The sequence below is a fragment of the Ranitomeya variabilis genome, chromosome 1 (genome assembly GCF_051348905.1).
Source record: "Ranitomeya variabilis isolate aRanVar5 chromosome 1, aRanVar5.hap1, whole genome shotgun sequence".
Classification (NCBI taxonomy): Eukaryota; Metazoa; Chordata; class Amphibia; order Anura; family Dendrobatidae; genus Ranitomeya; species Ranitomeya variabilis.
The window spans coordinates 873776187-873789239 of record NC_135232.1 but is presented as its reverse complement, the minus strand read 5'-3'; the positions used below and the strand labels follow the sequence as shown (position 1 = coordinate 873789239).

The following is a 13053-nucleotide window of genomic DNA, read 5'->3' as shown; positions in this document are numbered from 1 at the left end:
GGGTCCTGCACGGTGTTGGGCTGTGAGCACATGGACGTTAGGCACTCAGACCATCTTCATAGAGTCGGTTTCTAACCATTTGTGCAGACACATGCACATTTGTGGTCTGCTGGAGTTCATTTTGCAGGGCTCTGGCAGTGCTCCTTCTGTTCCTCCTTGCACAAAAGCTGAGGTAGCGGTCCTGCTGCTGGGTTGTTGCCCTCTAACGGCCCCCTCCACCTCTCCTGGTGTACTGGCCTGTCTCCTGGTAGCGCCTCCAGCCTCTGGACACTATGCTGACAGACACAGCAAACCTTCTTACCACAGCTTACAATGATGTGCCATCCTGGATGAGCTGCACTACCTGAGCCACCGGTGTGGGTTATAGAGTCCGTCTCATGCTACCACGAGTGTGAAAGCACAACCAACATTCAAAAGTGACCAAAACATCAGCCAGAAAGCATTGGCACTGAGATGTGGTCTGTGGTCCCCACCTGCAGAACCACTCCTTTATTGAGTGTGTCTTAATAATTGCCAATAATTTCCATCTGTTGTCTATTCCATTTGCACAACAGCAACAGTGAAATTGATAGTCAAACAGTGTTGCTTCCTAAGTGGACAGTTTGATTTCCCAGAAGTTTGATTTACTTGGAAATTTTATTCTGTTTAAGTGTTCCCTTTATTTTTTTGAGCAGTGTAATATAGATAGATAGATAGATAGATAGATAGATAGATAGATAGATAGATAGATAGATAGATAGAAAAAGAAAAGGATGTACAAATTAAATGCATGAACAATTTTGAGAAATGTGATCTGACAAGTATGAACATTGCACATAATTATTATGGAAGGCAGTTAAAAATTCTGACAATTATGCGGAGCTTTGTTTTGTACGACTATTATTGTCATCCCAAAGTTCTGTCATAAGATTCACGTTGCCAGAAAATTTCATATATTGGGAAACTGTTGAAAGGTAGTTTTATGATAATATACAGTGGGTACGGAAAGTATTAAGACCTCTTTAAATTTTTCACTCTTTGTTTCATCGCAGCCATTTGGTAAATTCAGAAATTCATTTTTTTACTTGTTAATGTTCACTCTCAACCCCATCTTGACTGAAAAAAAGAGAAATGTAGAAATGTTTGCAAATGTATTAAAAAAGAAAAACTGAAATATCACATGGTCATAAGTGTTCAGACCCTTTGCTCAGTATTGAGTATAAGCACCATTTTGAGCTAGTACAGCCATGAGTCTTCCTGGGAATGATGCAAGTTTTTCACACCTGGATTTGGGGATCCTCTGCCATTGTTCCTTGCAGATCCTCTCCAGTTCCGTCAGATTAGAAGGTGAACATTGGTGGACAGCCATTTTCAGGTCTCTCCAGAGATGCTCAATTGGGTTTAGGTCAGGGCTCTGGCTGGGCCAGTCAAGAATGGTCACAGAGTTGTTCTGAAGCCACTCCTTCATTATGTTAGCTGTGTGCTTAAGGTCATTGTCTTGTTGGAATGTGAACCTTCAGCCAAGTCTGAAGTCCAGAGCACACTGGAAGAGGTTTTAAACCAAGATATCTCTATACTTGACCGCATTCAGGTTTCCTTCAATGACAACCAGTCGTCCTGACCATGCAGCTCAAAAACACCCCTATAGCATGATGCTGCCACCATCATGCTTCACTGTTGGGATTGTATTGGGCAGGTGATGAGCAGTGCATAGTTTTTTCCACACTTACCGCTTAGAATTATCACCAAAAGGTCTATCTTCATCTCATCAGACCAGTTAATCTGATTTTCTGATTTCTCATAATCTGGGAGTCCTTCATGTGTTTTTTAGCAAACTCTATGCTGGCTTTCATATATGTTGCCTGAGGAGAGGCTTCCGTCGGGCCACTCTGCCATAAAGGCCCAACTGATGGAGGGCTGCAGTTATAGTTGACTTTGTGGAACTTTTTCCCATCTCCCTACTGCATCTCTGGAGCTCAGCCACATTGATCTTGGGGTTCTTCTTTACCTCTCACACCAAGGCTCTTCTCCTATGATTGCTCAGTTTGGCTGGATAGCCAGGTCTAGGAAGACTTCTGGTGGTCCCAAACTTCTTCTATTTAAGGATTATGGGGGCCACTGTGCTCTTAGGAACCTTGAGTACTGCAGAAATTCTTTTGCAACCTTGGCCAGATCTGTGCCTTGCCACAATTCTGTCTCTGAGCTCCTAGGCCAGTTCCTTTGACCTCATGATTCTCATTTGGTCTGACATGCACTGTGAGCTGTGAGGTCTTATACAGACCCATGTGTGCTTTTCCAAATCAAGTCCTATCAGTTTAAACACAGCTGGACTCCAATGAAGGAGTAGAACCATCTCAAGGAGGATCACAAGGAAGTGGACAGCATGTGATTTAAATATGAGTGTCTGAGCAAAGTGTCTGAATACTTATGACCATGTGATACTTCAGGTTTTTCTTTTTTTAATAAATTTGCAAAAATTTCTACATTTGTTTTTTTCAGTCAAGATAGGGTGCAGAGTGTACATTAATGTGAAAAAATGAACTTTTTTGAATTTACCAAATGGCTGCAATGAAACAAAGAGTGAAAAATGTAAAGGGGTCTGAATACTTTCCGTACCCACTGGATAGTCCTTTGGTAGACTTCTGCTAAAGGGTTTGTTTTCCTTGGAAATAATTTTTTTTATTCGAAGCTTCTGCTACCTCCAGCAATCAGCTATAATTTGCTGGAGAACCTGAAAGTGATTGTCCAATTCTTACTTTCATAATTTAAATTTATCTGCTAATCACAGAATAGGTTATAACTTGTAGATTGTTGGGTGGGAGGGGAGGTGTCCTGACACTGGGATTACCATTGATCTTACATTCCCCATTGAAATGAATTGGTTGCAATTCAATCATTATGGGACTGTGCAGTGCCCGCTAGGACCCTGGGGTACTTGGGCCGGATCCGGTGTCACAGTGGCAGTGACCCGGTCTTTGGCCCTAGGCATCCAAGTTAAAGGAAAGTTCTTTAAAGGGGTTGTTGTGAATAAAGAATGTTTGACGCCACCTATGGTATTCGGTCAGGGATGACCGGCGCTGCTTAAAAGGGGTCCACTGGGGATGATGATATTGCGGCCGGGATGGTATGGCTTTCCACAGGTGAAGCCTAGCCCCAGGGCTCCCGCTGTAGTAGGCAAAGATGGTATATGGTGTGGTGCCAGAAAGAATTAGAGGACACAAGATTGCAGTCTCTTTACCTTTTACTGGTAGTATGCAGCCACAGTCCAGGGTACCGATCACAGGTGATGGTGAGGTCCGGCCAGCCTGAAATCTATTCGAAATCCCCCTAGCCAGGTGGGGTTGGAAGCCTTCCTTACTGCGCTATGTTGTAGTCCCTTGCTGCCTAAGACCTCAAACAAGGTCGTCACTTTCGCTCTGTCCTATTAATAGGACAATATCCATATGGCAAGCAACTAGAGCCTTTTTACAGGTGTCCCTACTTGCAGGGACTCTGGGCTCTGTATACTGCTGTGCCTTCGCATGTAATGGTGGACAGGCGACTTGAAATCTCCTGAACGCCGGTTTCTGCTGTGGGGCATACAGTTACCCCCACAACCTTCTGGCTTCCGGTTTCTTGCGCTTTATCTGGAGTGAGCCCTCTAGCAGATCCACTCCCAGTATCTTTCCTCACCTTTTCTTCTTCTCAACTCACAGTCTCTTGCAATCTGCTCTGTCTCTCTCTTCTATTTCCAGGAGCTGCAGAACCTCGTGTCTGCACGGCTCCAGCTCTCTTCTTCACTGACTAACTAACTCCTCCTCCAGCCAGAATATATAGGGAAGCCACCCACAAACTGGATCAGAGCCCCCCCTTCAGGGCTGGAGTCAGAACAGTGTTGTGTGTACGTGTCACCTGTTAAAGGGATCCTTCCTCGCTCCCAAGCATGGCAACACCCACCCCGTGAGGAAGGCAATACCACTGTAACAACTGGCTTCCTGGGGTGTTACAACTGCCTGAAATAACCAAGCGCTGAACTCAAATATCTCTGGTAGTTTCACAGAGAATGAAATGGAGCAGTTGCATGCATGTGCAATTTTTTTTTATACGGTCATACTTGCCATAACATCTGTACTTCCGATACACTCAAAAGAATAATGTACTCCATGTCCTGTCATTTCAATTATGACTTCCTCTACCGGCTTGCTGTAATCCTTTGGGTTGATGCAATCTGTAGCACCAAATGCCATTGCCGTTTCAAACTTGCTGCTGTTTATATCTATGGCTATTATTCTTGAAGCTCCAGATAATTTACAGCCTATAATGGTTGACAGGCCAATGGCTCCTAAACCGAATATTGCACAAGAAGAGCCTGGTTCTACCTACACAGACACAAAACAAGGTTTATTGGATTCGCCATCTAGCCCTTATGCCAAATCATTACACTGGGGAACACAATTTTTTAAGAGTTAGGTCAGACAACTGTTCTTAATTAATTTTTAGATGCTGAATCCAGAAATGATCTCAGTTTTTCTCTATCACGTCAAGTTTTTGAACTATAGGATTTTTGTCTTCTCAAAACTATGTAAACTACTGTACCTAAAAAGTGTTTTTTTTTCTTAAATAGTACAAATATGAACAAAAAATGAAATATATAAGAAATAGGCATGACAAAGTTGTGACTACTCTTACAAGTTGCCACGTAGCTCTATATGAGTCGAATTGTAATCAGATAACAAGTCTTATTACAGATATCAGTGCAATTGTGCTTCTCTGGCAGGTAAGTTGTGTAGGAAAAACTTGACGTGCTAGAAAAAAACTGACTACATTTTTGGAATCAGCATGCCAATTTTAGTATAAATCAGCTCAAAAACCTAACTCAACAGAAAATTTTTTTCAAATTGTTCCCCTGTGTTATTGGTGTAGATTTACATTTAGTGCTAAGCTACAGCACACATAAAATGTTGCACATTCAAGGATACCTTTTAGCTTTACCCTGTAATGGCACACTGTATGTGGAACTCTCTCTGGCAGCTCTTAATAGATCCTCCACAGAAAGGCATTGCCCAAACCACTCTGCTTAGGCTTCTTTCACACTTCAGTTGTTTGGCGTCAGTCTGCTCCGCCATAATGATGGATCGACGGATCCGTCACAATTGCTGAGAAAACGGTTCTAACGGATCCGTTTTTTGACGGATCAGTTACTTGTGGGTTGTATATACTTTTTGGAGCATGCGCAATTGAAAAAACGGATTGGGGCGACGGATCCGCAGAAATGACGGTCGCGACGGATCCGTCGCCCATAGGTGGCCATTCTATGGAATGACGGACGCGACGGATCCGTCGCAATCCGCCATTTCAACGCAGACAAAAAACGTTGCAATGACCGTCAATGTCTAGATGACGTCCGCCAAATTTTGACGGATCCGTCGCATGACGGATGGAACGGACGACCATCCGTCACAATCCGTCGCTAATGCAAGTCTATGGGGAAAATAACGGATCCGTCACAAAAAATGACGGATCCGTTATTTGAGGAAAATGGCGGTTTTAGACTGACGCCAAACAACTGAAGTGTGAAAGAGGCCTTAGCAGCATCAATGCATTAACTATACTAATGGGGCAGAAAACTGTCTCAACACTTAAAGGGACACTGTCACCCCCTACAGCTGTTATAAACTAAAAGAGCCACCTTGTGCAGCAGTAATGCTGCATTCTGACAAGGTGGCTCTTTTAGTTAGTGGTGCAGTTAAAGACAAAATAAAGCGTTTTATAACTTCTCCAAAATACCTGTCTTTCGCCAGGGAGGCAGGTCCTCACCCCCTTGCTTGAAACACCACACTGCAGTCACTCAAATCTTCAGGGGCGCCGGGCACCGCCCCCTCCACACTGTTTTCGCATGAAATCCGGCGCCTGCGCTGTGCAGTACTGTCTGGTGCAGGCGCAGTGAGCTCTGGCCATCTGACGTCACAGCCAGGCTTACAGACTGCGCCTGTGCGGCCGCCCTGCTTGTGAATCCCAGCCCCGCACTTTGCATAATGCATAACACACTGCGGGGCCGGGATTCACAAGCAGGGCGGCTGCACCAGACAGTACTACACAGCGCAGGCGCCGGATTTCATGCGAAAACAGCGCGGAGGGGGCAGTGCCCGGCACCCCTGAAGATTTGAGTGAGGGCAGTGTGGCGTTTCAAGCAGGGGGGTGAGGACCTGCCTCCCTGGCAAAAGACAGGTATTTTGGAGAAGTTATAAAACGCTTTATTTTGGGAATACATGCATCACTAACTAAAAGAGCCACCTTGTCAGAATGCAGCATTACTGCTGCACAAGTGGCTCTTTTAGTTTATAACGGCTGGAGTTGGTGACAGTGTCCCTTTAACAGCTAATTTGACATGTTCATTGTCTTGTGCTGTGTTAAGTTACAGTTTTCAAAAAACAAAATAGGGGCAGTTCATTAAGATTTTACAATGTAATTCTGGCAAAAAAACACCTTAATAAGTCTTAATATTTTTGGACAACTTAAGGGTTGCAGAAAAATATTGCATCATTTACATGCCAGTCACGACTAACTGCGCCAATGTGGGATGGAAATTAATAACAAGTTATGCCATTTTACTGACTGAAGTACATTTCTGGCAGCAGCACATTCCGAGTAACACTTAAGCCTAATTCATTAAGTTGTGTGATTAAGCGAAGCCCCATGATTAAGAATGAATTGGCCTTTATATAAAGAAAAGTATTGGGACACAAGTTTAGGCTAAATTCCCATGGTATTTGGTGAGCTTGTGATGCTGCCTGCTGAAGACCCCCTCTCCTGTCATAATGGTACTCTTGTGAACACCAGACATTTACTGGAGACCAGGATTGTGATATATACACATGTAATATTATATATTTATACACACAGTACCGACCAAAAGTTTGGACCCACCTTCTCATTTAAAGATTTTTCTGTATTTTCATGACTATGAAAATTGGACATTCACACTGAAGGCATCAAAACTATGAATTAACACATGTGGAATTATATACTTAACAAAAAAGTGTGAAACAACTGAAATTATGCCTTACATTCTAGGTTCTTCAAAGTAGCCACCTTTTGCTTTGATGACTGCTTTGCACACTCTTGGCATTCTCTTGATGAGCTTCAAGAGGTAGTCATCGGAAATGGTCTTCCAACAATCTTGAAGGAGTTCCCAGAGAGGCTTAGCACTTGTTGGCCCTTTTGTCTTCAGTCTGCGGTCCAGCTCACCCCAAACCATCTCGATTGGGTTCAGGTCTGGTGACTGTGGAGGCCAGGTCATCTGGCATAGCACCCCATCACTCTCCTTCTTGGTCAACTAGCCCTTACACAGCCTGGAGGTGTGTTTGGGGTCATTGTCCTGTTGAAAAATAAATGATGGTCCAACTAAACGAAAACCGGATGGAATAGCATGCTGCTGCAAGATGCTGTGGTAGCCATGCTGGTTCAGTATGCCTTCAATTTTGAATAAATCCCCAACAGTGTCACCAGCAAAGCACCCCCACACCATCACACCTCCTCCTCCATGCTTCACGGTGGGAACCAGGCATGTAGAGTCCATCTGTTCACCTGTTCTGCATCGCACAAAGACATGGTGGTTGGAACCAAAGATCTCAAATTTGGACTCATCAGAACAAAGCACAGATTTCCACTGGTCTAATGTCCATTCATCATGTTCTTTAGCCCAAACAAGCCTCTTCTGTTTTTTGCCTGTCCTTAGCAGTGGTTTCCTAGCAGCTATTTTACCATGAAGGCCTGCTGCACAAAGTCTCCTCTTAACAGTTGTTGTAGAGATGTGTCTGCTGCTAGAACTCTGTGTGGCATTGACCTGGTCTCTAATCTGAGCTGCTGTTAACCTGCGATTTCTGAGGCTGGTGACTCAGATAAACTTATCCTCAGAAGCAGAGGTGACTCTTGGTCTTCCTTTCCTGGGGCGGTCTTCATGTGAGCCAGTTTCTTTGTAGCGCTTGATGGTTTTTGCCACTGCACTTGAGGACACTTTCAAAGTTTTCCCAAGTTTTCAGACTGACTGACCTTCATTTCTTAAAGTAATGATGGCCACTCGTTTTTCTTTACTTAGCTGCTTTTTTCTTGCCATAATACAAATTCTAACAGTCTATTCAGTAGGACTATCAGCTGTGTATCCACCAGACTTCTGCACAATACAATTGATGGTCCCAACCCAATTTATAAGGCAAGAAATCCCACTTATTAAACCTGACAGGGCACACCTGTGAAGTGAAAACCATTTCCGGTGACTACCTCTTGAAGCTCATCAAGAGAATGCCAAGAGTGTGCAAAGCAGTCATCAAAGCAAAAGGTGGCTACTTTGAAGAACCTAGAATATAGACATATTTTCAGTTGTTTCACACTTCTTTGTTAAGTATATAATTCCACATGTGTTAATTCATAGTTTTGATGCCTTCAGTGTGAATTTACAATTTTCATAGTCATGAAAATACAGAAAAAAATCTTTAAATGAGAAGGTGTGTTCAAACTTTTGGTCTGTACTGTGTATATAATTATATATATATATATATATATATATATATATATATATATATATATATATATATTTATTTATTTGTTTAATACAGAGCTAGATAGCATAAAAGCCGGTAATTCAATTGCCGGCTTTTTCTATCTCCTTATCAAACCCGACAGGATATGAGTCATGTTTACATACAGTAAGTTATTTCATATCCCTTATATTTTTACATATTTCTCACTAATAATGTTGGAAGTGTCCCTCTGTAAAATTTGGGAGCCCTAGGTGTTAAAATAAAGGGTTAAATCACAGAAAAAACTGGCGTGGGCTCCTGCGCAATTTTCTCCGCCATAGTGGGAAAGCCAGTGACTGAGGGCAGATATTAATAGCCTTGAGAGGGACCATGGTTTTTGGCCCCCACTCTGGCTAAAAACATCTGCCCCCAGTCACCCCAGAAAAGGTGCATCTGTAAGATGCGCCTATTCAGGCAATTAGCCACTCTTTTCCCCTTCCCGAGTAGCAGTGGGATATGGGGTAATAAGGGGTTAATGTCACCTTGCTAATGTAAGGTGACATTAAATCAGGTTAATAATGGAGAGATAATAATAATAATCTTTATTTTTATATAGCGCTAACATATTCCGTATTTAATTTAATTTTGTATTTAATATATGCAATATATTAAAGAAACACCACAAATAATTCCCCACCTTTGCCGTATTGACAGCTGCTCCATATCCAGTGGGAAATCCACAACCAAAAAGACACGCTTTGTCTAGTGGTGCCCTGTCATCAATCTTTGCAACAGCATCAGTAGGTACTACAGTATATTCTGAAAAAGTACTTGTCCATAAAAAGTGATGCACAGTCTTCCCCTTGCAGGAGAACCTTGTAGTTTTATCGGGCATTACATTTTGGGATTCACTCATGCTGTACTCAAAAAGATGGGGAGAAATGCATTGGATTAAGAGGGTAAATTAAATATTTGCTTCCTTTGAAAATGAATCAATGTCAAGGAGGATATGTTGATTAGAATAAAAAGGATTCACATTCATAATATAAACTTTCATTGGGAAAATATAATCTATAGAGTGAACCGAATACTGGTTAACATAAACATCACTTTAACACTTTTCTTTATTTATAATTATTAATAAGGTATATTCCCCTGTATGCAGGTCCATCATTAAAAGTGGGTCTTTACTGGGATGGACCACGTTTTGAGCGGTGATACCAAACATTTGGAGTAGCAACTTCCACAGTGAGGTAGATTTGATCAGAAGAGACATTTATATTAATCTACAGTCATATGAAAAAGTTTGGGCACCCCTATTAATCTTAAGCTTAATGTTTTATAAAAATTGTTTTTTTTGCAACAGCTATTTCAGTTTCATATATCTAATAACTGTTGGACACAGTAATGTTTCTGCCTTGAAATGAGGTTTATTGTACTAACAGAAAATGTGCAATCTGCATTCAAACAAAATTTGACAGGTGCATAAGTATGGGCACCCTTATCATTTTCTTGTTTTAAATACTCCTACCTACTTTTTACTGACTTACTAAAGCACTTTTTTTGGTTTTGTAACCTCATTGAGCTTTGAACGTCATAGCTAGGTGTACGCAATCATGAGAAAAGCTACTTAAAGTGGCCACTTGCAAGTTGTTCTCCTGTTTGAATCTCCTCTGAAGAGTGGCATCATGGGCTCCTCAAAACAACTGTCAAATGATCTGAAAACAAAGATTATTCAACATAGTTGTTCAGGGGAAGGATACAAAAAGCTGTCTCAGAGATTTAACCTGTCAATTTCCACTGTGAGGAACATAGTAAGGAAATGGAAGAACACAGGTACAGTTCTTGTTAAGGCCAGAAGTGGCAGGCCAAGAAAAACATCAGAAAGGCAGAGAAGAAGAATGGTGAGATCAGTCAAGGACAATCCTCAGACCATTTCCAGAGATCTGCAGCATCAACTTGCTGCAGATGGTGTCACTGTGCATCGGTCAACTATACAACGCACTGTGTTTTTTTGCCGCCATGCATAACGCCTTTTTGTATTACCAAACAACTCAATCTTGGTTTCATCAGTCCACAGGACCTTCTTACAAAAATAAATTGGCTTCTCCAAATGTGCTTTTGCATACCTCAGCTGACTCTGTTTGTGGCGTGCTTGCAGAAACGGCTTCTTTCGCATCACTCTCCCATACAGCTTCTCCTTGTGCAAAGTGCGTTTTATAGTTGACCGATGCACAGTGACACCATCTGCAGCAAGTTGATGCTGCAGATCTCTGGAGGTGGCCTGAGGATTGTCCTTGACTGATCTCACCATTCTTCTTCTCTGCCTTTCTGATGTTTTTCTTGGCCTGCCACTTCTGGCCTTAACAAGAACTGTACCTGTGTTCTTCCATTTCCTTACTATGTTCCTCACAGTGGAAATTGACAAGTTAAACCTCTGAGACAGCTTTTAGTATCCTTCCCCTGAACAACTATGTTGAATAAGCTTTGTTTTCAGATCATTTGACAGTTGTTTTGAGGAGCCCATGATGCCACTCTTCAGAGGAGATTCAAACAGGAGAACAACTTGCAAGTGGCCACTTTAAGTAGCTTTTTTCATGATTGCATACACCTAGCTATGAAGTTCAAAGCTCAATGAGGTTACAAAACCAAAAAAAAGTGCTTTAGTAAGTCAGTAAAAAGTAGGTAGGAGTATTTAAAACAAGAAAATGATAAGGGTGCCCATACTTATGCACCTGTCAAATTTTGTTTGAATGCAGATTGCACATTTTCTGTTAGTACAATAAACCTCATTTCAAGGCAGAAACATTACTGTGTCCAACAGTTATTAGATATATGAAACTGAAATAGCTGTTGCAAAAAATTTTTTTTTAATAAAACATTAAGTTTAAGATTAATAGGGGTGCTCAACTTTTTCATATGACTGTATATATAATTGTATACATCACAATTTGGATGAATTTTTACACTGCACAATTTCACGGGTTTGTGTTTGGGAATGTACCTTTTAATAATTATAAATAACTAGATGGTGGCCCGATTCTAATGCATCGGGTATTCTAGAATATGCATGCGTAGTGTATAGCACAGCCCACGTAGTATATTGCGCAGCCCACGCAGTACATTGCACAGCCCACGCAGTACATTGCACAGCCCACGCAGTACATTGCGCAGCCCATGCAGTACATTGCGCAGCCCACGCTACATTGCACAGCCCACGCAGTACATTGCACAGCCCACGCAGTACATTGCACAGCCCACGCAGTACATTGCGCAGCCCATGCAGTACATTGCGCAGCCCACGCTACATTGCACAGCCCACGCAGTACATTGCACAGCCCACGCAGTACATTGCACAGCCCACGCAGTACATTGCACAGCCCACGCAGTACATTGCACAGCCCACGCAGTACATTGCACAGCCCACGCAGTACATTGCACAGCCCACGCAGTACATTGCACAGCCCATGTTGTATATTGCGCAGCCCACGTTGTATATTGCCCAGCCCATGTAGTACATTGCACAGCCCACGCAGTACATTGCACAGCCCACGTTGTATATTGCGCAGCCCACGCAGTACATTACACAGCCCATGTTGTATATTGCGCAGCCCACGTTATTATTATTATTATTATTTATTATTATAGCGCCATTTTTTCCATGGCGCTTTACATGTGAGGAGGGGTGTACATAATAAAAACAAGTACAATAATCTTGAACAATACAAGTCACAACTGGAACAGGAGGAGAGAGGACCCTGCCCGTGAGGGCTCACAATCTACAAGGGATGGGTGAGGATACAGCAGGTGAGGATAGAGCTGATCTTGCAGTGGTTTGGTGGATCGGTGGTTACTGCAGGTTGTAGGCTTGTCGGAAGAGGTGGGTCTTCAGGTTCTTTTTGAAGGTTTCGATGGTAGGCGAGAGTCTGATATGTTGTGGTAGAGAGTTCCAGAGTAGGGGGGATGCACGAGAGAAATCTTGTATGCGATTGTGTGAAGAGGAGATAAGAGGGGAGTAGAGAAGGAGATCTTGTGAGGATCGGAGGTTGCGTGCAGGAAAGTACCGGGAGACGAGGTCACAGATGTATGGAGGAGACAGGGTGTGGATGGCTTTGTATGTCATGGTTAGGCTTTTGTACTGGAGTCGCTGGGTAATGGGGAGCCAGTGAAGGGATTGACAGAGGGGAGAGGACGGGGAATAGCGGGGGGACAGGTGGATTAGTCGGGCAGCAGAGTTTAGAATAGATTGGAGGGGTGCGAGAGTGTTAGAGGGGAGGCCACAGAGCAGGAGGTTACAGTAGTCGAGGCGGGAGATGATGAGGGCATGGACTAGGGTTTTTGCAGATTCTTGGTTTAGGAATGTACGGATCCGTGAAATATTTTTGAGTTGGAGGCGGCAGGAAGTGGAAAGGGTTTGGATATGTGGTTTGAAGGAGAGATCAGTGTCAAGGATTACCCCAAGACAGCGGGCTTGTGGGACTGGGGAGAGTGGGCAGCCGTTTACTGTAATGGATAGGTTCATTGGGGAGGTCGTGTGAGATGGGGGAAAGACAATGAATTCTGTTTTGTCCATGTT

At 42.8% G+C, this 13053-nt stretch overlaps 1 protein-coding gene across 2 annotated transcripts in view; it reads right to left on the bottom strand.

Annotated features, from left to right (window-relative positions):
- LOC143788198 (alcohol dehydrogenase 1-like) overlaps window positions 1-13053 on the bottom strand; it is an 87043-nt gene that overhangs the window by 18359 nt on the left and 55631 nt on the right. Inside the window, exons 5-6 of one of the 2 annotated variants that reach the window (XM_077277657.1) lie at window positions 9175-9394; window positions 4077-4337 (exon numbers count right to left, since the gene is read on the bottom strand). In XM_077277657.1, the coding sequence (XP_077133772.1) occupies window positions 4077-4337; window positions 9175-9394 (481 nt within the window). The remainder of the gene's footprint in view (window positions 1-4076; window positions 4338-9174; window positions 9395-13053) is intronic. The other variant, XM_077277664.1, reaches the window with a different exon arrangement.